The 27,995-nt window shown below is 39.5% G+C and overlaps 2 protein-coding genes across 2 annotated transcripts; both read right to left on the bottom strand.

The window, feature by feature from the left end:
- Window position 1: 1 nt before the first annotated feature.
- LOC141435698 (T-complex protein 11-like protein 1) lies at window positions 2-25,821 on the bottom strand. The gene is made up of 9 exons (XM_074098443.1): window positions 25,325-25,821; window positions 21,290-21,478; window positions 20,375-20,495; window positions 19,436-19,642; window positions 10,915-11,065; window positions 9,346-9,509; window positions 3,158-3,336; window positions 2,661-2,827; window positions 2-2,312 (listed from the first exon to the last, which is right to left on the bottom strand). The coding sequence occupies exons 1-9, from the start codon at window positions 25,417-25,419 to the stop codon at window positions 2,116-2,118; spliced, it is 1,470 nt and encodes a 489-aa protein (XP_073954544.1). The 5' UTR covers window positions 25,420-25,821; the 3' UTR covers window positions 2-2,115.
- A 366-nt stretch (window positions 25,822-26,187) lies between these two features.
- Window positions 26,188-27,716, bottom strand: LOC141435883 (alpha-(1,3)-fucosyltransferase C-like). The gene is made up of 2 exons (XM_074098721.1): window positions 26,890-27,716; window positions 26,188-26,521 (listed from the first exon to the last, which is right to left on the bottom strand). The coding sequence occupies exons 1-2, from the start codon at window positions 27,585-27,587 to the stop codon at window positions 26,188-26,190; spliced, it is 1,032 nt and encodes a 343-aa protein (XP_073954822.1). The 5' UTR covers window positions 27,588-27,716.
- Between the last annotated feature and the right edge of the window lie 279 nt (window positions 27,717-27,995).

Here is a 27,995-nt window from a genome sequence, read left to right as displayed (position 1 = left end):
ATAATTTCATAGCTATATATATTACATTAATGCGTTCATTTGATTACAGAACAGTACACACCAAAAGAAACAGTTCGATTTCAAACACTTCATTTGTAAAGCGATCAATTAAAATAAACATGTACTTAGTAACATCACTGTATTTTGATACTTTATTCGACATTTCCTAGAAACTACATGTGACGATAAAGAAATATCAGTCAATTCATTACAACTATTTAAAACCGGTTTCTTAAAATATGTAATCTTCAATATGTTTTGATTATGTAAATATGTAGTCATACCTCATATCATAATAAATATTGTATGGAAGGTAAGTCACATTTCTTGAAATCGAACAGATTTGTTTGATTGAGATTTAATTATTTATTAATTTATTAGTACCTACTAGGATCAAAGTCTTAAAAGTTAATAATGATAGTATCATGAAGATATATTTAAAAAATATATATTAGATACTATTAGACATAAGAATTTAGTAGACATAGGAAAATTCATACATTTGATATTTCAGAAAAAAATAATTATAACTTTAAAAAGCACTGGTATAAAAACCTTCAAGGCTCAATTATTGCACATGTCTTATACTACAAAGTTCGTGTAGTGCCGTCTCCTTAATTTACGTTAATAGTATTTAATAGGAAGTAAGAGCGACGGTATAATTCGCACTTCGAATTTCGGAGTAGCTCCTTTATGTAACAAAAAAAAAAACAAAATCGACTTGCAACATATCCGGATATACACAAATAAACTCGCGAACAAACAAACGGAAGTTGCATAAAGCTTATTTTTAAAAAAAAAAGTGGTTTTCCTGATCAATCTGTACTTTTACTTATTTTTATTTGAGTTTGTTCAACAAAAAAAAAACCGTATGACTGAACCACAAAGTAGACTGAACTGATTTTTTAACATTGAGTTTCGAGACATTGATGTATAGTTCAACGTATATTGTTCTAAGTATTGGATCGTATTAGTAGGTAAACATTCATAATAATAGTAAGTATAAGTTTTGTGGAAATCTTTTGGTCGCATCCAATAAGGATTTCAACCCATTAACGAACTACAGGAATAAGTGAAGCAAAAATGGAATTATTTCTGGGTAAATGCATTTAAGTAGACACAATACAAATATGATAACGGCATTATAAATTATACCGTATCGGATTAACTTACTTTAGTAAATGTACCACAGCTACAATCGAGATAGATATAGAAAGAGCATATCGTGGTTTAAAAATGTCTTGACTTAATTTTAGATATACCAATTAGGCTCACGTGCATTATTTATCTTTAATAGTAGGTCTGTGTAACATATATAATTATTTTGCAAAAAGCAAAACTGTTACAAAAAAAAATGTTACTTGATTATCGACGTTAAATTGGCAAAAAAACCTGTGTTACGGTTAAATTACAACATTTAAATGAAAGGTAACATTTTGAAAGTGGTTTCACGAACGTTACTTTAAACTTACGCTCAGAGGTAGGCTAGGGGGTGGCAATGGCAAACCTCTCGTACCGAGGGTTCCGTAGTGATTTATAGGTATGTATTAGGTATATGAATAACCAGCTGTAGGGTCATTTTAAATTGGTTAGTGACATAGACAGCCAAAAAATGTCTGACCTCTCTCATGGCTCTGCTATGACAGCTACCTTCATTCAAAACTTAAAGTTTCTTCGATAACTGAAAGAACCCCTAAGTTTTGATCCCCGGCAATTTGTATGCAAAACACCTTTTCAACATCTGTATCTTGATTACGTCAACTTAGACTTAGAAGTTCGATTTTTCCACTGCTCCAAGGGGTAGAAGATTTGAGTATTTATCCTCCCGTCCCGAGGCCCACGTCAAATTTTGATTATTAGAATTTGAAGCTTAATGTCAATTAGTAAAAGTAGACATTAAATGTCCTAAATTTAGGACGTTGGGCCTTACGAGGTTAATATTAATTTCAGCTTGATATCTCCACGCGTTCCTGAGAAAAAGGGCGTGACAGACGGACAACGAAGCGATCTTATAAGGGTTCGGTTTTAACCAACAGCTACGGAACCCTAAAAAGGGCCCTTACAGAACGGTTCGACTTGCCCTCAACACATAAGACAGCCATACTTGTTCGCCATCTAACTCCTACTCAGTTCTTCTGTCACTATGTCCATATAGTAACTAGTGAATACAGCTTTGTTGTGCATCACGTATCGTAGCAGGGTGCCTGATATGCTGGTCAGTTCAGGAGCTAGGGCGGACAGACCGACGGGTATTTGCCGGGAACCGCCCGCGCACACTAGGATCATCTTCAGAAACTCGAGGACCCTTTGACCTGTAATAAGGAAGCGTGAAGTTATTGCTATGATTCGTAGGGCATCTTTTAACCATATTATGAGGAAACCCACTAAGATTATAAGCGCGAAAGTTTGTAAATCTGTTTGTTATCACTTCTTTTGCAGGTGGTAGGACCTTGTGCAAGGTCCGCTCGGATTGCCACCACCATCTTGCTCGCTAATCCTGCAGTGAAGCAGCAGTGCTTGCACTGTTGTGTTTTGGCGTGGAGAGTAAGACAGCCGGAATTCAGATCGAAGGTCATTGGGGCATGGGATCCCCTTAAATGAAACAAATAGTTGAACGTCTCATGAAAATTTCAAGAAAATTGCTGCATTTCAATACTCACGAACTATCTGCCTGACTTTATGCTCGGGGTCTCTCAGGGAGACAATCTGAGTCCTGATGAGTTCCTTCATGTCTGCTGTGAGAGGATCCTGGCCGAGGCTGTCAAGTAGCTGTTCCGTCACCAGTATCACCTCCTCGGCGACAGATGGCAGCACCAGCTTCAACTGTCTGTGGAGTAGAGTTGTTATAGCAAGGTAAGGTAAAAAAGCGAATGAACTGAAACAATTAATTTGCTCACCCGCGACCTTGTAATAGCTACGTTTGTGCAAGAAATGTGTGTTAATGCAGTTCCTCCAGTTCAGCTGTGTTGCTCTGAAGATGAGCTCTGGTTGAGTTCGAAACGCGTCAGTGTAGAGTGGTGGTGGTGATAAATAGGTTTGTGTGATTTGCGTGTGTTCTTACAGTTTGGAGGTGGAGGAATTTAGGAAGGAAACGTATGTAGCTATCATAAGGTCGCGGGTGAGCAGAATAATGGTTATGTCGTTATGTTACACTCACGTGTCAGTTGCAGCGTCACCAATGATAATAACGATTTTCTCCTTCAGGTTAAGTTTATGCTTGGCCGCTGCGCTCGCGTCGCCGCACGACGGGCTTACTAGCATGAGCGCCGCCACGCATATCAGTCGGTACACTTGCGTACCAAGCTCGGCGAAACGAGGCGCGTCTAGGGTCACAGACTAAAAAAAATAGTACATTACTGCAGAAGCCATGAAGTAACAGTCTACGACTCGGCCGTCTACCCCAAACTCGTCCATCAATCCCTGTTCTGGCCGAGGTTTGTATAGTGCTTTTCTAAAACAATGTGAGGATATATTCCATCCATCCATCCATACATCGCAAATTTAAAAAGTTAGAGCAGCGGACAATAATAGATTTTCATACATTCCTTATGGCTTAGGTCAGTGATTCCCAAAGTGGTCCAGGTGGACCCCCAGGGGTCCACGGGAGACTTGCTGGGGGTCTACGTAGGCGTGAACAAAAAATGGGGGTCCATAAGATGTTAATGGGGGTCCACGAAAATTTATCTGCTTTTGATAGTAAAGAGCAAAAATGTAAGCATAGTTTTTATAAGGGCCTACCTACATTGTTTTAAGTACCTAACTAAGCAGATAATATTTTAATAAGGCAAGCGACTGGACAGAACTCAGAAGCGACACAATTTTTATTTTTTGGCGACTAAGAATGTGGTAGAAATGTAGCAGCAGGGGGTCCACCGAAACCAGTAAAATTTTGAAAGTGGTCCACGAGAAAAATAAGTTTGGGAACTACTGGCTTACGTGAAGAAGTTATGCAGGGAGCCATAAATGAGAAACTTCATGTCTCCATTTCGTGACATTAACGCATATTCCGAGCATGTTTGAAATTTATTTGTACCATAGGTAGGGGAATTGTTGAGGAGGATGTTTGGTGGTTTTCCGAAGATCAGAAAGAGCTCTCAAGATGCAATGAATATTTATTTAAGTTCGATCTGTTTTTATACATTTCTATTATTGACACAAGACAGAGACCAAAGATATAGCTATTTCACACGACATGCGAAAATACAATTTGCGGGTGGATTCACCCAGACAGATTTCAAAATACCCGAATGAAATAATTGCTATACTTAAATATTTTATGTGTATGTTTGTCTGGCTACTGCACAGTGCTCCCCCTCAAGTAAAACGTACTACGGGTTTAATTATTCTTCCGTAGCGTGAAATTTTCGCTCCCTGTGCATTGGGTTCATTTGAGGCTTCTTCGTTGAGCTCGTAGGCAGGCTTCAATCGATCTATTGATACATTTGCTTCTCGTCCAGGTAGCTGCAATTTAAATACTTTTCTATCTCGGCGCAGAACGGGATACGGACCCTCGTATGGTGGTTTTAGTGCTTTATGCCCAGAATCTATACGTAGGAACACATTGTTGCATGTAAACAAATCTTTGTGTACAAAAGTATTCGTATTTTTCGGTGCGCGCTGTACTGCTTTGAAGCTGCTAATTATCTGACGTAACTTATCGACGAAGTCGTAGTCATTTTTCGTTTCGATGCGAGTTGCGTCGAAAAGGTCTCCAGGTAGTTTGAGCGTACATCCATACGTTAATTGAGCTGCGCTTACGCCGGTGTCGTTCCTTGTAGCAGCCCGAAGTCCCAATAAAACAGTAGGTAACGCGTCGAGCCACTTTGTGTTTTGATTACTTAGACTAGCCGTAATAGCCGTTTTCAATGATCTATGCCATCTTTCAAGGATTCCGTTGCTTTGGGGATGGTAAGAACTGGTTCTTGTCTTTTCTATTCCCAGTAGTTTTGTGAGTGATATAAACAATTGACTCTCAAACTGGCGTCCTTGGTCAGTAGTAAGGGTTGTGGGGCACCCAAATCTTACTATCCATGCCTCGTATACCTGTTTTGCCACCGTTTCCGCTGTGATATTCTCCAGTGGCACGGCTTCCGGCCAGCGCGTTCTTCTGTCAATCATTGTAAGTAGGTATCTGTGTCCAAGGTGCGATGGTGGGAGTGGGCCGACTATGTCAACATGCAAATGCTGGAAACGCTCTGCTTGTGCAAATGATTCATAGTCGCTACTTGTATGCCGATGGATTTTAGACTGCTGGCATGGTAAACAAGCTCTGGTCCAATTTGCGACGTCTTTGTTCATCGCTGGCCAAAAATATTTCTGCGTGATTATTTTCCGTGTTGTTCTAACTCCTGCATGGCTTAGGTTATGAATGGTGTCGAAAGCTATTCGTCGAAACTGGCTTGGTAAATACGGTCTTATGTTTTTAGTCGAGATCTCGCAATATATTTTACAATCGGTGTTTGGTACCGTTATTGCTTTTAATTTTAAGTTGTCTTGTTGTAAGAGTTTGTACATATTGGCGTCCTTTTCTTGCGCGGCTGCGAGTTGAGTGAAGTCGATCGCGGTGGGGCACGATATCGCTTCGACGCGAGAGAGTGAGTCAGCGACAGTGTTCTTTGCGCCGCTAATATGACGTATGTCGTTTGTAAATTCACTAATGAATAATAGCTGGCGGGTACGTCGTGGCGTGTCGTTGTTCGATGCCGTCTTGTTTATAGCAAAAGTTATTGGTTTGTGGTCGGTATATATAATTAATGGCCTTCCTTCGAATATTTTTCTAAAATATTTTACAGCCATGTAGTTCTCTGTCGAACGCGCTGTAGTTTTGTTGCGCACCGGTGAATTTTTTGGAAAAATATCCCAGCGGCTGCCATTTATTTTTTATATTTTGTTGTAGTACAGCGCCTGCGCAGGAGTTGGATGCGTCACACATAAGGGCGATCGGTGCGTCGTGTGCTGGGTGAGCTAGTAAGGCTGCGTTTTGAAGGCTAACTTTGCACTTTTCAAATGCCTCTTTTGCTTCATTTGTCCATGGAATTTTAGTTTTATCCTTCTTCTTGCATCTATGTAAATAAGCGTTTAGAGGTGCTTGTATGGATGCGGCTCGTGGTATGGCGTCTCTGTAAAAATTTATTATTCCTAGGAATCTTCTTAATTCGTCGATTGTTTCAGGCAGGGTGAAGGAATTAATAGCTGATACCTTTTCTGCAGGTGGTTTGATGCCATGTTCTGATACGGTATAACCCAAAAAGTTTACTTCTTTCGCGCCAAATACGCATTTTGAGGGATTAATTGTGACTCCATAGTCGTTTAATCTCTGTAGTACCGTACGGAGGTGGGTAACATGGGTTTCTTCGTCCTGGGAGCCTATTATGAGATCATCGATGAAAGGGTAGCAGAAGTCGAGTCCTTGCAATACTTGATGGATAAAGCGCTGGAAAGTCTGACCTGCATTTCTTAAACCTGGGCACATTCTTGGGAATTCGAATAGGCCGAATGGTGTGATGATGGCCGTTTTTTCGATATGTTCGCCGAATACTGGTAACTGTTGATAGGCTCTGTTTAAGTCAAGCGTAGTGAAAATTTTGTTTTTATTTAGCTGATAGGTGAAGTCTTTCAGCCTTGGCACAGGATATCGATCGGGTTTTGTGACGTTGTTCAATCTTCTGTAATCGCCGCATACTCTTAAATCGCCGTTTTTTTTATGGACAACATGTAGTGGGCTCGCCCACGGACTTTTACTTGGGCGGCAAATGCCCTGTTCCATCATTAACTCGAATTCTTTTTTTACAGCTGCATAGCGGTGCGGTGGGATAGGCCGTGCTTTACAATGTAGTGGCGCTCCGCTCGTCTCTATGTAATGTTCAACCGAATGTTTGGGTGTCTCTTTCATAGCTGAAGGTCGAGTTATGTCAGGATAATCGGCCAGGATGTGATGATACTTCTGCTGCATATCGATTGTTCTGATAGTGGGGTCGGAGAAATTGCAGACTCGAGTTTTTACCGCCATGTTCGTTTGTTTATCTATAAGTTTTCGTCCGGCGACATCTACTAGGATTTTGTGGTAGTTCAGAAAATCGGCGCCTATGATTGGTTTGCTTACTGCGGCGATAACAAATCTCCAAGAATACGATCTTCGTAAATTGAGGTCGAGTTTCATAGTTTTTTCGCCGTATGTAGGTATAATCGTATTATTCGCTGCGTATAGTTGAAATGTTGATGGTTTTGCTTGCATATATCTTGATTTTGGGATGACTGATATGTTTGCGCCGGTGTCGATGAGAAATGTTAGCTTAGAGATTTTATCGGTGACAAATAGACGGTTTGCGTTTTCTGTGGCGCTGGGTTCCGTCGCGTCCAGCGCTGGTTTTAGTTTCCCGTGGGCGGCGTGTGTGGTTTTTGGTGAAAGGTGCATGGCTCCTCACAATTGTATGCTCTTGGTCCAAATCTTTGATGATAGTAACAGAATGATGCATTATACGGTGGTGTACTGCGGAGTGAGCTGTGGCCGCGCTTCATTGATTGGGAACGGGATCGATTCCATTGTCTGCTGCGCCCGCGCCAGTTGCGTTGCGGCGAGCGGCCGCGTCGGTTGTGTGCTTGCGCGATGACGAGTTGTGTTATCGCTTCGGTTAACCGATCAATTTTATCTTCGACGATGCGATGTTTTGCAGGTGCTGGTGAGAACGTTCTAGCGACGGCGTACAGTTCTGGTTGCGAAGTAGATGCGGTTTCTGATTGTGGTTTGTGGTAAACAGCTGATATTTGATGTTGCGCTTGCTGCTCCATCATCTTATCGGCCATTTGAGTGATGTCGCGTATGCTTGCTGACTCGCTGAGGGCTAACACGGAGCTTACGTTGCTGGGTAATTGTTTTAACCACATTCCGCGGAGTGTTACTTCTGAGAGGTGGTTTCCAGCTAAGTTTTGCATTCTTCTAAAAAGTTGGGATGGTTTAAGGTCACCGAGTTCCATACCGGCAAGCACGCGTTGCACATTTTGTTGCTCGGATTCTTCGTATACCTCGAGTAGTCTTTGTTTTATGGCTTGATACTTGTTGGTCTCCGGCGGCCGCAATAACATGTCGTAAATCTCGTCGACATCCTGGCGTTCCAACTGCCCCAATACTAATTCGTACATAGCCTGGTCGCCTTTTTTCTGTGACGATACAATTGCTTCGAAGTGCGCAAACCAAGCTCGTAATTTGTCTCGCCATATAGGTGGAATGCGTAGTCCGACTGACAATCCTAGAACCTCGGCATGACTCTGCGCTGCAATGGTCATCGGTGGCTCTTGAGATCCGCCGGAATTATTCGTCTGTTCATCGTTGATTTTCTTAGGTTGTTCCATTTGCGTTGCTCTTGCGTTGTCAGGGGTCACCACTGTTGAGGAGGATGTTTGGTGGTTTTCCGAAGATCAGAAAGAGCTCTCAAGATGCAATGAATATTTATTTAAGTTCGATCTGTTTTTATACATTTCTATTATTGACACAAGACAGAGACCAAAGATATAGCTATTTCACACGACATGCGAAAATACAATTTGCGGGTGGATTCACCCAGACAGATTTCAAAATACCCGAATGAAATAATTGCTATACTTAAATATTTTATGTGTATGTTTGTCTGGCTACTGCACACACTCGCCACTGGCTTTATACTACGACGCTATTTATACTTATTAAGAGTGAGAGGGACGATACGAACTTCGTCTTTCGAATTTCGTAGTAGCCCCCCTGTTCATAATCTAGCCGAGTTATACGTAGTAAATGTTGTCATTGACGCAGCGTTTCCACCAATAATGTGCGAGGGACACGTTTTTCATTAACCAATAGCACAGAATATATAATAGTACTAACGTACAGAATGGCCACGCTCCGCCCCGCACCGGTTCGAGTTACCCCACCCCTCAAGCGCAGATTGCAGGAAAACCGCAGGAAAGCAGTCGGGTGCTTTGAAAAAAGCCCGTATTTCAAAATCGATAATTTTACTGAGTGAACTTTATGACCATTATTTCAAGAGTCAATTTTGTTAACATATTGATTTGAGATACGAGATTTTTTCAAAGTAGTGACGAAATGTTACTATGAAACACGATATCTAGAATGACTAAAATGCATTGTTTTCATATTTTTTAATAATGTAAGTTTTATTTTTCAAAACGTCCGGGTTCGATTCCCGAGATGAGCACAAGTTTTTTTAAAAATGTATGAATGCAGTTTTTCTCTTTATTAAAATCGATGACATGGTTCCTAAGAACAGATCTTCTTACGTCTTATAATTTCAGACTTTCCCATACTGACCGATGTAAATGAGCCATCCTGTATAGGCTGAGGATGGAGCTTACCTCCGGGTAGCCGTGAGCCTCATCCCACTCCAGCAGCTCTAGGTAAGCCTTGGCGAGGGTCTGCGCGGTCACGTTCCTGATGATGCCAGGGTCTGTCACCGGCAGAGTCAGCCCGGTGCGGTCTATGTGGCGCTTGAGCCACGCTCGGGTGTGTTGTAGCCCATCTGCAATGTTCATTATCATATCAGCCGTAAGACGTCCACTGTTGGACATACCCAATGAAACCTAAAAAGCGCGCTTTCTTTCGTTGATAGAGCCTAGTGACTAGGCTTGCAACTTGTTGAGGGACTAGGCCCTAGTCCCTCAACAAGTTGCAACCTACACGGAGTGTCACGCGCGCGTTCGAACTACAGCTTAATTTTATTGTACATAAAACTTGACCGAATATCCGGATATATCATGTTTTATTAAATAAATAAAAAAATCAGGCCAACGGTGCCGCCGGATATCCGGTATCCGCCCAACAACTATCCGTTGCAATTCAATTCAATTTTTAGGAAAAATGTAGCTCCATCGATATTATCGATGATTCTGCCAATGTCGAGGTTGAAAAAGACACTATCGGTTGGCCGTTGTACGGTAGCTTCGGTGTTCAGTTATCCGTTGCATCTATGGTTGAAACCATAATTCGTGAGATTAGATTGACAATTCAATGACAGTTAAAGGGTTACCAGGGTTCGACGAAATTAAATAGTGATGTAGCCGATATCCATATTCAGTGTCGATTCGACTAAATGGTTTGCTAAATGGCTCCAACGATGAAATCAAATGTGTGGTCAGATCTAATATTAAAATTGACAAAATAACAAATTTTGATACGATTTTTGTGAGATCGATTCAAGAGCATGCGATCCGATCCGTTAATCGTGTCAGAGGTCAGAGGTTTACGATCCATAACGATTCAAAAAATCGATTCAATGTGAAAAATCGACAAATGCCGCGCACCGCCTCCCACTCCCGCCCCCGCCAATCGCGACACATTACCGGTGTCAAAATGGCGTCTCTTGTGAAGAGAGTGATGAAACTATTACCTCGGTTAGCGCACTTGGTGACGGCAATGATATCATGCGCATATAAAATAGATAAAGCGGATTTAAGATGAGGCCAATCAAAACAATAAATGAGATAATTGTCGTTGGTTCGTAGTTGCACTTCTTTAAATGATATCTTACATTGCAAAGTAAGTAAATTATTCAACTGATTTGATATTGTCACCGCAAGTAATGAATAAATACTACTAGATCTAGTCGTAATGTTTTTTTTATATCGACACGAACAGCACTACCTTGACTGTGGCAACACTTGAGCACAATCAATTGTCAACCTAGTCTCACAAATTATGGTTTCAAGTATAATATAAACCCATCTTTACTATACGGTCTGCTCAGTTTAGTAGAATGAAGTTTAGAGTACCAGGTTCGTTTCAACTGACCCCGGCCGTTGCAATCTGGTGGGAAAGATTTGTTGTGATTTAACTTTGCAGAGCGTAGGACGTCCACCAACGACATGGACGGATGACCTGGTTACGATGTTCACGATGAATGCAGGCCGCTTGCAACCGAAGCTTACCTTCAGTCACCTTCAGCATTTCCTCAAACTTCATCTTCTCGTAGTGCACACTCTCCTTTTGGACGTGGGGCCGTATCATGGTGATGAGGGTATTGGCCAGGTCTAACTTTAGGACCTCTAAAGTCTCCAGAATGGCTCGGAAGACTTCTACCTGCAGAAATAGGTACAACATTTAAATGAACGAAATAAACGGATCATTCACTACGGTCACTTCTTTTGATTCAATAATTTATTACAACGTAACATTCTTAAGAAAAAACCGGCCAAGAGCGTGTCGGACACGGCCAAAATAGGATTCCGTAGTTATTACGAAAAAATTAAGTAATTTTTTCTAAGGATTTCGTATTTTATACGTACGTTATAGTTTAGGTATTATTTTATACCTTAGGCTGCTATTTACTCATAAACTACTAATAATTCTCAAGCAAACTTAGCCGTTATAGTTTTCCTTGAAAGTTTGATATACTTACTACCATCCTGATTTTTTTCGAATTTTTCCACTCACCGGTTTAGATTTTAGAGGGGGGGGGGACGCTCGATTTTTATGAAAATTTGCACTTTAAAGTTGCACATTTCGCAAACAAATCACTGTACACACTTCGTACGATTAAATCCAAAATGGCGACCTCTGCGTTCAATAATGAAACTACGAGTAGGTTGCTAATTCTATATTGAAAAACAAAATTATACTAATAACATCTTAAGTCTACGTAAGCCAAACGTTTGCATGTTTCGTAGGGCGTACAGCGCCATCTGTTGGTAGACTTCATAAACAGTTTTACTACTTGATGCAGTTGTAATGTTATTGAATGGCGTTATACAATTTTCGTTACGAACATGCCGCCCACCAAGAACACAAGTTCTTAATCTAATTATAGTAACATGAAATTCGGGTAAGTTGAATAACATTTACACAGAAATGAAACGTAGCACGCGAAGGTGATCTCTTAACAATAGTTCACCACGCGTATAGTAAACTTATATAAAATAAATGTAACAAGGAAAAAAAAATATAAATATAAAAGTAGTCCTTTGGCGGACAACACAACTTAGTCAGTAACTGGCAGAATACATACTTTAGACACAGGTCTTCGAATTTCTGAGTTTTTGCATCGCAAGGTTACGACACGCGTAATATTGTCCAATCCCGGGTGTAATGCAACCACCTTGCCAAGGACCCATTTAGCTGGAGGGAGGTCAAGTTCTTTCACCAAGACGACATCACCGATTTTAGGCTCAGGAGTTTGTTGCGTCCATTTGTGTCTTTGCAAAAATTGCGCCAAGTATTCTTTGGACCAACGCTTCCAAAAATCCTGCAACATGCGCTGACATAGTTGCCATCGTCTTAGAGAGGTTATAGGTGTCTGATCGTACTGGTGGTCTGGAGCTACCACCAGAGGTTCTCCCACCAAAAAGTGGCCAGGAGTTAAAGGCATGCGCTCGCCTTGGTCGTCGATGCATGATATAGGCCTCGAATTTAGGCACGCCTCTATTTGTGTAAGTACAGTAGCCATTTCTTCGAACGTGAGGGTATGGTTTCCGATGACCCTTTTCAAATGGAATTTACATGATTTGATTCCGGCTTCCCAAAGGCCACCAAAATTTGGCGCGTATGGTGGAATGAAATGCCACTTAGTTCCATTGGTTGCCATCCAATCTGCTATCTCTGGTGTAAGCAGAGACCTTTCTACTTGGTAAAGCTGTTTCAATTCCTTTGAAGCTCCCAGAAAGTTAGATCCGTTGTCGCTGTAAACGTCACTGCAATGACCTCGTCGCGCAACAAATCTTTTAAAAGCCGCCAGAAAACCTTGAGTTGATAGTTCACTAACAGCTTCCAAGTGCACTGCTCTGGTTGCCATACAGATGAAGAGGCAAATGTATCCTTTGTAGGATTTGTTGCCTCTGCCCTTGGATATGCGTAGGTTGATAGGGCCGGCATAGTCGACTCCGCTTCGTAGGAATGCTCTCGCTATGGTAACTCTAGGTGATGGCAATTGCCCCATTAACTGGTTTCGTGTGTTTGCTGCATGTCGTACACAGACAATGCATTTCCTGACATAGGATTTAACAAGATTCTTCATTCCCGAAATCCAGTATTTGGACCGAAGGAAATTCACCATCAGTTGCGTTCCTCCATGAAGGGTCTTTCCATGAGCTTCTTTAATAATAAGCTGAGTCAACCATGATGTTTTTGGCAATAAGATAGGGTGTTTTTGATCAAACTCCATGTTTGCCAATTGCAGCCGCCCACCAACACGGAGTAATCCCAACTCGTCAATCTGAGGATTGAGTGAGGTAAGTTGACTTTTCTTACGTAGTTTACCCCTTTGAATATCTTGCATATCTTCTCCGAATGCTTGCTTTTGACACTTCTTTAACATAATTACTAACGCTTCATCAATTTCTTCTTTCAGAAGGTAGGTAATGGTTTTATTTTTAGATTTCAAAAACCGACGACAATACGCTATAACTCGCAGCAACTTTGTGAGTGAAGAATGTTTCGCCCACATCGTATCATCGTTGCTATCAATCGTGGAGGTGGAAGCTGCAGTCGCAAGGTAAGTCTCAATTTTCCTTTCTTCCAATTTAGTAGTTAAGTGCTTAGGATTGGTATAGTGTATAATGTTATCTTTTAACCACGCAGGTCCGGATGTCCACAGGTGATGATTCATCAACTCTGCAGGTGAGATACCACGTGATGCGCAGTCTGCAGGATTTTGTTCCGACTGCACATGCGCCCACTGACTACGACTAGTCACCGTAAGTATTTCTGAAACCCTATTACCAATGAACGTCTTCCATTTACTTGGGTGACTGCTTAACCACGCAAGTACTATTTCTGAGTCGGTCCAAGCATGTATATTTTCCTTAGGTACCCTCAACACCTCTGCCACTTCTACTAACAGCTTTGCTAATAAAACAGAGCCACTTAGTTCCAATCGTGGAATGGATATTTGCTTTATAGGGGCCACTCTGGTTTTAGCTGTCACGAGACTCACATGTACTCTACCTTCTGCATCTATTACTCGTAAGTAAACTACTGCAGCAAATGCAACGTTGGACGCGTCGCTAAATCCGTGCAGTTCAATTAACGATGAGCTGCTTCCTGATTTCATCCAACGATCAAGTCTAAACCGAGTCAAATCAGATAAGCCTTTACGGTATTCCAACCATTCCTCAAGTAAAGACTGTGGCAGTTCCTCGTCCCAGTCAATGCCTGCAAGCCATAGCCGTTGTATAAATATTTTGGCCTTAATTATGCTTGGTGCTATCCAACCTTGTGGATCGTACAGTTTCGAGATGTCAGAAATAACTTTTCGCTTTGTTACAGGCGTTGAAACTAGTGGTAACTGAACTGCATACATAAACTCATCGTTTCGTCGACTCCACGTAAGTCCGAGTATTTTATTTATGTTATCTTCCTTTACTTCGATGTTTTTATCACCTTCCTTTTGCTGGGCTTCTTCTCGTATTTGCTGTAGCATTGCTTCACAATTACTAGACCACTTTTGCAGTTCAAAGCCACCTTTTCGGAGTAGTTCAGTAATTTGCTTATAAATTTGAATTGCTTCTTCTGGCTCTTCACATCCAGACATCAAATCATCCATGTAGAAGTCCTGTTTCACTCTCTCAGCTGCTAGAGGAAAGTGCTGGCCTTCATCCTTTGCTACCTGCATTAGACTTTTAACTGCCAGGTACGGTGCTGAAGCAGTTCCGAATGTCACTCTCAGCAACTTGAATTCTTGGACTGCCTCGTCTGGATGTTCTCGCCATAATATGCGTTGGTATTCTGAGTCTACATCGTGTACCTTGATTTGACGATACATTTTTACTATATCTGCTATGAAACAGATTGGATGCATTCTCCAACGCATAATTATGTGACGTAATTCGGGTTGCAATGTAGGCCCCACCATTAAATCATTGTTTAACGACACTCCATTCACTCCTTTGCAGGACGCGTCGAAAACTATGCGGAACTTAGTCGTATCTTTATCTTCGCGTATCACAGCGTGATAAGGTAAGAATAAACCCTTTGGTAGATTCTTCACAGTGTCACAATTTATTTTTTGCATGTGATTTAGTTGCAGATACTCCTTAAATGTATTTTGGTATTCTTGTTTTAAACGCTGATTCTTCTCTAGTTTCTTCTCTAGAAAATTCAACCTCTTTAAAGCTATACATCTGGATTGCCCATCTGCACAGGCTGGATGCTCATTTCGAAAAGGAAGTCTCACAACGTATCGTCCTTCTTCGTCGCGAGTGGTCGTGGAATGATAAATCTCCTCGCATCTTTGCTCCTCCATTGTGAATACCTTCTGGCTGTTATTGGGCTCAGCCTCAACTTCCCAGAATGATCGAAGCAACTGTTCCACGGATTCCACTTGAGCGTGCATAGCTACTACTTGATGAGCAACGGTTTGTGTGATATTTGTCTTCCCACTTAATACCCATCCCAGGGTGGTATTCTGTGCGACTAGTGACCCTGAGGGGCATTTGATTACGCCATTATTTATAATAGAAGTATACACCTCAGCTCCTAATAATATGTCAATTTTATTTGGCGTATGGTATTCCGGGTCTGCTAGGGTAAGCTCTGCTAGCTCCGGCCATGAGGTAAGTGATACTGCTCTTGCAGGTAAATACGCTGTCAACTTATCAAGAACGTAGGCTGACATACGAATTACAAAATTTGAATTCAGACGTGAACGGATTGATATTTCCACCATTGATTTCGAAACAATGTTCTGTCCACCTCCTAACCCTGAAATAATTCCTTTTGTTGGTATTGTTTTCAGCCCGAGTAATTGGACCGCTGCCTTGGTGATGAATGAAGCCTGCGACCCCTGATCTATTAAAGCTCGTAGGAGCTGATACTCTCCGCCATTCCGTGGCTCAGCTTTAATTAAAGCTGTGGCTAGTAACACCTGATGTGCCACTCCTTCCACAAAATGACTTGCAAGCCTTGTAGGTGTCTGCGTAGCCTCCGGTGATACCTTGGGTGCATCAACCTGACCTCCCAGTGATGAAGTTTGATTATCAACTGATTCTCCTGAACCAGCTGCCTGACTTTCGCCTTTTGGATGTAACAACGAGTGGTGTCTCTTTTTGCAAATTTGGCAAGATGTGTAATTTTTGCAGTGTTTGACTGAATGATTGCTGCCTAAACAATTGAAGCATAACCCGTGGACCTGGACAAAGTTACGCTTGCCGTTAATATCCATGTTTACAAACTCTTTACAATTCCGAAGATGATGGTCACGCTTACAACAGACACAGGGAACCTGAGCAACATGCAACATGTGGATTGGGTTAGCCTTAGATTTAACATTGTGATTGTGAGTATAGGTGCGCTGTCTCTGCCCAACTGACGGTGTGCTAGACTTGGAATCTAAAAATTCCAATGAATGATATTTAGTTTCCAAAAAATCTTTAAACATAGTGAACGTCGGCAGTTGTTCAGAGTCAGTTGTTACCAGCTCACTGACTTTGCTTTCCCATTGTTTCCTACTTTCGGCATCCAATCTTTGACTTACTATGTAAATTATCAAAATATCCCATGATTGAATGTTAATGCCTAGACCTTTTAACGCGTTTAAAGTTTCCGATGTTACGTCTAACAGTTCTTTGATTGCATTAGCGGATTCTGATAAAACATTATTTTGAGCAAAAAATCGTTTTAATATACAATTGATTAAATATTGCTTGTTGTTATAGCGTCCAGTTAGAAGAGCCCAACATTGCTCGTAACTATCGTTAGTGATTGGAATATGCCGCAACAATTGCTCTGCTTCTCCCCTGAGATGACCTTTGAGATAGTGCAACTTTTGTACGTTATCAATATCACAATTTTCATGTATGAGCGACACAAACAAATCCCTAAAACTCATCCACTCAGTGTAAAGACCCGAAAAAGTAGGAATAGTTATCTTTGGTAGCTTCACTTGTGATCCCTTGCTTGCCGGTGACGATGACTGAAACTTCATTGTGCTAGACTTAGCGGGAGCTTTTAGTGTATTCAGTACGGTTTTAAGTTCAGTCTTGTAATCAAGATACCTCTCATCTGCCAGATCATAAACTTGCTGACTGGTGTATATGGAATTTTCCAGCTCATCTTTAGTGCATTCTTCGATCAACTGTTCATGTATCACGGAAAACTTATCCCAAAGCTTCTCCAAACTTTCTAGTCGAGATTCTAAGTACGGAACCGTGATGCGTTCCTTTGGTGACTTTTTAAAGTTTTTATATGCTTTTTCGATACGCTCCACTATGTCGATTTGCTAGGTTGCTAGGATAGGTTCCTCGTCTCGTCGCTTTTTCTTAAATTATTCTAAGTCTATTTATTGCTATTCTAAACACTTGTAATATTTTCACTATTTATTAATCTTCGAATTTTCTAAGTCACTATTTGACAGCTGACAGATGAAAGTTCGACAGATGACACTCCTAATCTCAAATTGTATTAAAAAGTACTCACGGTTTGTTCTTCACTTAAAAACACTGCACCATACGTTACTTCCTCCAGTCCTTTTGACTCCAGTCGAATAATTGACGTCCGCCTCGATGACCGCAACTCCGCTTCGTCGGTGTTCCGCCGCTCAGTTCTCTGCGAAGTCGTATCTTCGACGACAATCCGCCGCCCCTTGATACCGGAGTTCAAAAAAAACCGGACCACTTGCACTTCCGATTCGTAGGACCATGTACACACTTCGTACGATTAAATCCAAAATGGCGACCTCTGCGTTCAATAATGAAACTACGAGTAGGTTGCTAATTCTATATTGAAAAACAAAATTATACTAATAACATCTTAAGTCTACGTAAGCCAAACGTTTGCATGTTTCGTAGGGCGTACAGCGCCATCTGTTGGTAGACTTCATAAACAGTTTTACTACTTGATGCAGTTGTAATGTTATTGAATGGCGTTATACAATTTTCGTTACGAACAATCACTGAATTGAAAAATCGTCTCAGCAACCCCCTAATGGTTTTAAAAGACCTATCCAACGATACCCCACACTATAGGTTTGGATGAGAAAAAAAAAAAACACCCCCACTTTACGTCTATGGGAGGTACCCTAAAAAAAAAATATTTTTGAATTTTTAATTGTACCATTTTGTCGGCATAGTTTACTTATATATATCCTTGCAAAATTACAGCATTCTAGCATTGATAATCCCTGAGCAAAGCCGCGGACGGACGGACAGACAGACAGACAGACATTGCGAAACTATAAGGGTTCCGTTTTTGCCATTTTAGCTCCGGAACCCTAATAGTGACATCCATGCATGAATAATGTGTGCATTTATCATGGCAGTGCTCTGAGAAGTTGTTTGATCTATTGCCTGCCGCTAATTTTCTCCATTACACCGCTCGCAACTGACTTTCTTTCTCCCCACTGCTGGCAGTGTACTACAGTTTGTTTCTTGCGGAACTCTTTGCCGCGCAAGGAAAAACTTTGGAATCAGCTTGCAATGCCAGTATTTCCGGACTGGTACAACTTCGGGTCACCAAAACTTCGGTCAACAAAAAGACAAGGATGCTGAAGTGGAAATGGGCCGCTCATATGATGCGAGATAAGGGAGAGAAATAATCGGCATTGCTGACAGACTAGACCCCGCGTTATAACGCAGGAAGAAAAAGAGGTCGACAAAGAAAAAGATGGGGAGATGACTGAAAAAATTTGCAGGGCCATTATGGGCAAGATTGGCAAGACAACGAAATAATTGGAAAGAACTGGAGGAGGCCTTTGTGTCACAAGGAGTGATTTGTGATATAGGATAGAGCAGCAATAAATTTCGCAAAAGGCGGTAATGCAGCCGTAATTTTTATTTACAAAATAAAGTATTTACAAAATTTACCTATTGCTAAGGCGCGCTACCAATAATCACCTATGGCTGTCAAACTTGGGCGCTAACAAAAGCACATTTAAAAAAACTGGAAATTAGCCAAAGAGCCATGGAGAGAAGTATGATGCACAAGAGACGAATATACAAAATAAGAAATGAAGAATTGCGAACCAAAACAGGGTTGATAGATGTCATGCGAGGGCCAGATAAATGAAGTAAGCTTGTAACCGCATGGTATCCAAGAGATGGGAAAAGGAACAAGGGAAGGCAATTTCGTCGCTGGGAAGACGAAATAGCCGGAGCGGCTGGCAGAACATGGGCGAGAGTAGCTGCATGCGAGAGGGATTGGAGACTGCTGGGGGAGGCCTTTGCCAACAGGCACACAGATGCTGAAGGTTGAATGGGAAAAAAAATAAAAAAATATGTATTATGATTTAAGTATTTTGTATGTTTGCATCTGAATAAAGAGGCTTAATAAATAAATAAAAAATAATAAATAAAGGCGCGCTCCAGAAAGTTGTTGAAGGTTTGTGTATGAGACGCGAATGTACTCAATGTTCTGTACTGCTCCAACTTAGGCTACGTACGAACTATGCTGCTAATCGCGCGGTTTTAGCGCGACGTCTCTTTTTCACGCGATACTTTTAAGAGGGAGGCATAATTTTCATACCGTATCAGTCAATGTGGTGATGTTCTGTATCATCTCGTCCCTGGCTGGAGCAGCGAGCTTAGCCATCAGGTCAATGACGAATGCAGCATACTTATGGAAGTCCAGACTGTTATTCTCGGCTTGTTGCTTGATGAACTCTGTGTCGAGGACCTCTTCTATCATCTCCCGGATGCGGGTGTGGCGTGGGAGCAGGATAGAGAATAAACCCTGGGAATATTCAACTGTTATATACAAGTTGTTTGGAAATAATCTAAACAGTTTTAGCAGTTGGCTAATGTATTCGTATAACAATGAAGATCACCATGTAGTTTTTGGAAATTCCCATGGGACTTTTTGTTTGTTACTCCTTCATGCTAAAACGGCTTGATGAATTTGAATGAAATTTAGCATGTAGATAGCTGAAGGTCTGGAGCAATACCTAGGTTACTTTTTATCCCGATATTAATACGGGATCGGGGTAAAATCTCGAAATCTCAACTGGTGGGTTTAAATTTACGAAATTTGGCCCAGTTATTTCAGATGCAACATCTTCTACAATTAAATTTTTGGAAATCCCCAAGAGAAATTAGTCAATTTGTGGAATTTAAGATTAAGGTTTATGCGAGCGAAGCTGTGGGTAAAGTCTCATCATCATCATCATCCCAGCCTATATACGTCCCTCTGCTGGGCACAGGCCTCCTCTCAGAATAAGAGGCCTTGGGCCGTAGTTCCCACGCAGGCTCAGTGCGGATTGGGAACTTCACACACACAATTGAATTGCTTTGCAGGTTTGTGCAGGTTTCCTCACATTGTTTTCCTTCACCGTAAAAGCTCGTGGTAATTTTGCACATGCATTTGGAAAACTCACAAGGTGCAAGCTGGAGTTTGAACTCACGATCCTCTGACTGAGAGGCCTTTTACTTTTAAAGTAAAGGTAAAGTTTAGTATGTGAATATGTACTTGTTTAACATCCTCAAGTAGTACAAGGGCCTGTTTGTATTCGGGAGGGTCGGCCTTCAGCTGCTCCCGCAGTATGTCAAAGTATGCTCGGTGCATGGTTTCCTTTACAAGTTTTTGGTAACTGTAAAAAATATTGCAACATATTTATTGAAGTCAAAAAAGTGTCAAAAAGTGACCAAGAGCGAGTGAGACTAGCGCAAATAGAGTTCTATAGAGTTAAATAAATTATAATTAAGCTTTTAAATTTTTATCTTTCAAAATAACTTGTGTTTAGACAGTAAAAGCTTAAAATCCATAAAATATGTAATTAAATTGAATATTGTTGAACTTTAACAAATGATGTCAATATTTCGTTTTCCGGTTCATGGTCATGGTAATAATAATAATAATGGTAAGATGTGAAAAAATATTGATGACTAAGGACCGATTCACACTGGAATGGCAGCGGCCGGCAGCGGCGCGGAGAGCACTTTCAGTGTGAAATAATTTAAAACTTTATCTACATACTTAAAAGACCAGTATCGCTTAAAAAGCTTGATAAGGTCGCGCGGCCGTTCTGCTTTTCTCCTTTTCTGGTGGTTTTTTAAGTATACTGCTCAAAAGAAAATAAGGACCATGTGAATTTTATGGGTGAAACGAAAATAGTAATAAATATATTTTTTATAACATTCCTTATCTAAAAATGGTTTTATTAATACAACATAACACAGTACAAATACTTTTCATTGAATTAAATGTATTCAATTAAAAAGTCAAACACATTTTTGACTTAATTTTACGGGTTAAATTCAAGTGACCCTTATATTCTTTTGAGTAGTATATGTAGATAAAGTTAAAAATTATTTCTCACTGAAAGTACTCGCCGCGCTGTTGGCGGCCACTGCTATTCTGGTGTGAATCGGCTCTAATCCTTACCTATTGTCTGGAGGTTCAAATGGTTCCAACTTGAAGTCATTGTCAACAGCTATTTCATGTGCCAGGGCCATGTTTTGCATACCGTGTGCTGCCTTCATGATGTCATCTAATGTGACGAAGCTCGGTGGAGAGGCACCGGTGATGGTGGAACCTCGCACTCTGAACTGGATCGGCTCATTGGCATAGTAACTGCAGACAAAAAATAATATAACACAATATAGTATGTCATGTTTTTTAAAAAAAGAAAAAATGTTTATAAGTATGGTACTATTCAATGGAAAAAATCAATTGTGTAAACAAATGTGGTGACTGACATTGACACTTGACTGACGACTGGCTGACTGACTGACTGACGTTGGCTCTAGTGATGTGAAAGCTCTTTAAGATACTTCAATCAGCAGTAAATAATTATTTTGAATTTACTCATATTTCATTCTTTAATGTTTTCCCTAAGTTTAATTTTTAAAAATGGCGAATCACGTATTCTCTTAGTCCTGTTCAAGAGTCATTCACAATGTTTCCATGTCCCCTTTAACTTAAAATGTTTAATAGCATTTTCACGAAGTTTTAGAATTATATCTTCAAATATATATACCTAACGTTTTTTCCATACAAACTTACACTCCCCTTTATACCCCTTTAAGGGTAGAATTTTTAAAATGGTGAAACATGTGTATCCACATATTTTTTGACGTATATTTTCCCCAAGGTTTATGATGGAGTATTTTAGAATTGAAAGGGTCAGTTAAAATATGGATTAATTTAGATTTTTTTGCTGCTTAAGTAGCGTAGTAGAAAAAGGCAACCTGAGATATGTGTGCATAGGAGAAATTTGTATCTTGACTCCTGTCCAACGGTGGTGTAGGGGTTATAGTACGCAGTACGAATTGCTGAGGACCTAGGTTCGATTCCCAGCGCTGGTCTCTTTTTCTGGTTTTTCTGTGCATCAATGTCTCAGTTTGTATTGTCGATATAATTTAGAAGAGGCATTTTTAAATTTACATAAGACAGGGAAATTAGAGTAGACACAGGGAAGTGATTCAAAATGATTTTTTGGTCCAACAATGGACTCCACAGTAAATATGATACTAGTAAATAGAAATCTACATAATTTCTACTATAATACTCTTTTATCGTCCAACTAGTGTTTACCCGCGGCTTCGCACACGTAAATCATTAGGTCCAGCAGCTGAAATACCGGGATTTTTAAAAATTGCCGTGGGAATTCCCGAAAATTAAATCGTTGTTTTCATTGACATTACATTAAAAACAATCATGGTCAAATTTCATGACTCTAAGCTGAGCGGTTGTTATTTCAAGATTTTATCCCTATCCCATGGGAATATCGGGATAAAAAGTATCCTATGTTGTAATCCAGGTTATCCAACTTTTCGCCAAATTTCATCCAAATCCGTCCAGCCGTTTCAGCGTGAAGAAGTAACAAACATATTCACTCACTCACTCACAAACTTTCACATTTATAATATTAGTAGGATTAGTAGGATATAGTAGGAAGTAGGATAGTAGGATAGTAGGATAGGATTAGAAACCTTTATAAACCTTCATTAAATAGTGTAACTTAACACAAATAATTATATCTACGAATAAATTAATTTGCAGAGCCAGCCATAATTATCGGTAGGTAAGGTTGGTTCAGTCAAATAATTAATTTTGTTGGTACAGCACTAAATTTCCAGAGACTAGACCGACCATAGACCAACTTCGGTGAGGAAAAAATTATCATGTCAATTTGACAAATATAACGGATTTTCGTCTTCCAATTAATTCTATAAAATAAACATATTTACACGATTATTTAATGATAAAATGATTGTTAAAAACAGTGGTGAGCTCATTGAGATGTGAATATGATCGGGATTGGCGTTCAAATGTAAGTAACTACGGAGTAATCGTGAAAAATTGCTTTGTTTACACAATTGATTTTTTCCATTGAATAGTACTTTAGTTGTATTGTATTGTTAAAGTTCACCAATAAAATGGAAGGTAAATCTAATACACAATAATAAAAGTTCGGACGCTATTTTTAAAGAAAATAAAACAGACAATTTTAACTCTTAAAAATTAAATTACAACCCAAATAATACGGCATTAAGCATTCGTCTTCTAATCCCAAAAAAATATTAAAGTAGCAAGCCAGAAGGGCATGTGGAATTACACTTCCAAATTCAAAATTTTATAGTTCTTCAACTATCTGACGTTGGTGCATCTTGTGTTAAAATAAAGTTTTCACTGACCGTTCATGGATGCAAAATAAAGTCAAAAACAAATACAAAAATTCGAAGCGTCACGGGCGCCTGCTTTTCAATTTATAAATTTTCATCCAGCATGCCGAAATGCGATGCCGATGCGCAAAAATACATCCCAAAAGCAGGAATGGGTATTTGTTTATATATATAAAAAAAAAAGCCTCGCGGCTAGAACAATAAAGCCACAAGTTAAAACTTGAAAGAAAAACGAAATACCAAAAGGTTGAAAAATCAAATAAATGGTAAAAACTCACCGTTTTTTCCGAAATTAAATCATCTTGAAATAGTTCACACTATGGTGAAATAAAATATAGGGCTCTAGGCCATTTCTAACCAAAACACGCCTGGATTTCACCAGATTAATAAAAATTCAAATTCAAGCCATCTTGATGGATGGTGAGATAAAAGGAAAGTGAAGAAATATTTTTTTAATTACTCCAACAAAACTACTGACCATAGAATCAAGCCTTTTCAGCCTCTTAAGACTCATCTAAACCAATGAAAATCAACACCTAGCTCAATTATTTAATTATTTGTGACAGGTGCAGTTGAAACTACCCTAAGGTAATAATTTTGTTAAATAAACTGTCAAAATGATCCAACTTGGTTGTAGAGTTGGGAATACAACACTACAAGTACTATGATACAACTACAAGTACTAGGATTTGTAGTATTCGAACATGGCGGATGTAGACAATATCTAATTTTGCTATTTCTGTTTCTTTGGCTAGTTGAAGTTTAATTTTGATAGTGTTTTATGCGGCGATTAACCTTAACAGTGAAAAGTGCTCACTAAATTCTATATTGCTCTTGTGTCTGACATTTTTTAATGCGCAAGTGGTCTCCACATGGTTTCTGGAATTTTACTATCAAGTTGCAAAAACTACAACCACCGTACAACGTGCCTCTCAAAGAGAGTTTACTTTGACACTGGCGAAATTGTCCTATTAATTAGGACAGAAAAGCCATATTTTATAAGAGAAGAAGTACTATGATATATAAACTAAACGTCATAGATATAGTATACAACTTTTTAAAATTTTAATTTTTTTTTGTTATTTCATACTTTGTTGCAAATATATATTTTTTTCTTGTTTATTAGTCAATTATCAAACAAACAGGCTAGTGTACTTTATCTAATTAGTCAGTTATATCATCATTTCATTAAATTTGTTAGAATTAAAAAAGACTCATATCTCAAACTGGATAATTTTTTTGAGTGCTCTTTATGACCAGTAAGTCAAGGTTCAATTTTGTTGACATATTGATTTCAGATACAAGATTTTTTTCAAAGATATGTTCATCAAACATGTTAAAAATGTTGGGCCTTACAAGGATAATACACACATGGTATGTGAAATTGTAAGTGTCAAACATAAATAAAGAAAATGTAACACAATCAATATCTAAAATCTATCAAATTAAAAAGTAACAGTTGTAATTGGATAACTTTCTAGTTTAGCCACATCATTTAATGAAAAGTAAGTTTACTTTACAATAAAAGTATAAAAATTTGTATGTAAGTGTGTGTGTTTAAGTAGGTATTCAAATGTTAAGTTAATTATGCAGCAACCAAGGAAGTAAAAAAAATTGCGTCGTAATAGACATTCAGTCATGCGACATACTTATACCATAATTTAAGTATTAAACTACTTATACCATAATTTAAGCATTAAAATATTAAAATTACACAACAACAAAGGAAGTTATAAAATTTGCATCGTAATTAAGACATTCAGTGATGCGATGCGACATCAACGAACATTACCTTGGTCCAGTAGGTATTGGCTTGGACGACGATCTCGAATCATCTTTGTTCGGATCCTGCGATCCCGAAGCACCTGGGTTATCACGTTCACTCATCGTGAAGACCTGTAGTTAACTGGCTGCACAGCACAATACTAGACCCGTATAAGGCAACTTCTTGAAGGCAGTAACTCGAAATCACATATCATCGCAACTTGACTCATATCGCAACATAACATAACCTAACTTAATGCCCAATGAAAAAATCCAACAAAATATATCCCCGAAAGCCTTAACTGAGCTGCACACATCTATGTTGTAGTTTTAAATATGAGTGTTTATGAGCTTTACTAATTTATCGTTTATGATTTTGATTACAGATGTTTTCATTTACTTGTCAATTTGAATGTGAAAAAACTTTTTAAATTTGCAGACTAGAGCTGTAGAGTAGACAGAGGGAGGCCCACAGACAAAAGACCCGTTGATTCGAATGCCGGGAATGTACGTTTAGGAAGCGCCGACAGGACAAGAAAGGACGCTGTTATATGACAGAATAAGATAGAAAGGCATAGCTTTTGCTTACTGCGTCCTATACGCCTACGTGCGCCTTGGATAAATGAAAAGAAAGAAATTACGCCCAAGCAAAAATTACTGCAAATACGACACGTGAATGGTAGTGTAAGACCCAAATATCATGTGGGCAACACCTCAGGCAAGTATTTCCGTTTGATGGCACACGTCAGCCAATAGAACAAAGTTTTAAATACCTACCATCGAACGAAGCCTACCAAACTACCACCAACACAATCTAAGATCAATACTTAGAAGTGTAAGTTAAATAAAGCTAATAAAAAATATACTTATGCTATGTTTAAAAAAAAAACACTATGTCATAGGCTTTTTAATGTTCAAAACCTGATGTTGATAGTGTAAATCGTAAAGTTGTTTAAAAGTCTTAGCTTCTGATGTAGAACAAAGAGTTTCATAGTGAGGGTTCCACCATTTCCTCAACTTAACGTGCGACCCTCTACGTTTTTGATTGAGCGCTTCGCAGAGGTTGCATGCTGATTCCCCTTTGTCTTTTTTGACTGCGTAAGACGTGTGCCAATCGAAATAAGCGAAATATCTCGTTACATCAGTCATGAGATGGGCCATCAATCTGACTGTTTCTCTTGGGCCAAGTGTAGTTGCGTCTATGTAAGAATGTGGAGGGAGAAACCTGAAAAAAAAAAGATTTAAATAGTTAAATTTATCTTAACAGTACCTAACATCAATCAGCTAAGTACTAGTTCTATCAGTGACTGTATATTTTCGTTAGGCAACTCGGAGAATCAATTGTTAATGAAAATAAATATTTTTTTAGGGCGGAGGGAAGAAAGGAAGAACGGCCAATTACGTTTGACCTTAGGGCACAGGCATCCTATTTGAATGAGAGGGTCTGAGACGTAGTTTCCACGCGAGCCCAGTGAAATTTTTTTTTTTATGCCATCAATATACTGTAAATTAAAATAAAAGTGCAAGCCCAGGTTCAAACCCACGACCCTGTGCTTAAAAGCTCATAGCTACGACAATAAATTAGTCAGATACCTCGAATAATTAGCACCGCCATAAACTACCGGCAAACATTTTTGTTTGATGGCTTCCACTACATCCCCAGTCACGTAGTCATCAGCCAGCACAGACTCAAAAGCTAAAAAAAAAGTATAGGGTCTCAAGACTTTTGCGGAAGCAACAGCAGTATTATTACACTTCGAGTAACAAGCGCCTAATATATCTAAAGTATGGTCATGAATGTCACTCTCCTCTTTTATCTCTGCGACAATCTTTTCTCTTTGACTCTGAGTCTGGCATTTATTTGAAATCCACACCCCAAAGTCTCGCTTATTCAATAACACTTCTTGGATTTCGTATATCATATCGCTTTGTTTGTTAACAAGACTCCATTCTGTATTGATCTTTGGAGCAACATATTCGTGAGTCAATCGATCGATCACATGGAAAAAAGGCCAAATGACATCTGAATCGAGCTTATACGTCCACGTAAGATTGAAGTAGTTATCAAACCTCACGTGACAAATTGGATTTGTTTCTGCATCCTCTTGCATTGCAAATATATATATTTGATCTTCATTCCGATCTCGTGGTACGTCTAACCAACCATCAACAAATCCGCTTTTCAAGGATTTCCCACCGAACAAAATAGCATTGTAATTCGTATAGTTATTACTAAGCATGTTTCTATCCCTGGAAATAAAGCAGTTGGTGTATTTGCATTGTTTTGTCATGAACGTGTCTCGTCCTCTACTAAGGTGGTTAAATTCGTAATCCCTATTCCATATCAATATGTATATAAGATCCAAGTTTTCAGGCTCTTTTATAGCAATAGCAATGTTGTGGTACTCGTAGTGCCCATCTTTAAGTCTGTCTGCCTGTCTGTCTGTCTGTTGCCTTGTAGAGTTGCTCTGAAAGTAAAAAAATAATCCAAGTGCGATGAAGCACATTATTAATTTCAAGATTTTTTGTACTAATCTAAATGTAATGAGCATTGTGAGATCAATTGTGTAGTGCAGTCTACTGCCGTCGACATGCCTTTTATATCAGTTGCAGAGGGTATTCTGAGAATTTCTGTGACATACATACAGACAATGTAAATTTCGAATAGTACGCGGAATGGAAAGGAGATATGGTAAACA

This window comes from Choristoneura fumiferana, chromosome 15 (assembly GCF_025370935.1).
Source record: "Choristoneura fumiferana chromosome 15, NRCan_CFum_1, whole genome shotgun sequence".
NCBI lineage: Eukaryota > Metazoa > Arthropoda > Insecta > Lepidoptera > Tortricidae > Choristoneura > Choristoneura fumiferana.
Note: the sequence above shows the minus strand (reverse complement) of the source record. Positions and strands in the feature narration are given on the sequence as shown.

What these genes read in the sequence shown, in the direction of transcription:
- LOC141435698 (XM_074098443.1), bottom strand. Translation starts at nt 25,419, where the DNA reads ATGAGTGAACGTGATAACCCAGGTGCTTCGGGATCGCAGGATCCGAAC. An exon ending in GGTGACGCTGCAACTGACAC is followed by an intron (nt 2,828 to 3,157) that starts GTGAGTGTAACA and finishes TCTACTCCACAG; the next exon opens with ACAGTTGAAGCTGGTGCTGC. An exon ending in TAAAGTCAGGCAGATAGTTC is followed by an intron (nt 2,313 to 2,660) that starts GTGAGTATTGAA and finishes TCCTTATTACAG; the next exon opens with GTCAAAGGGTCCTCGAGTTT.
- LOC141435883 (XM_074098721.1), bottom strand. Translation starts at nt 27,587, where the DNA reads ATGACAAAACAATGCAAATACACCAACTGCTTTATTTCCAGGGATAGA. An exon ending in GGCGGTGCTAATTATTCGAG is followed by an intron (nt 26,522 to 26,889) that starts GTATCTGACTAA and finishes TTTTTTTTTCAG; the next exon opens with GTTTCTCCCTCCACATTCTT.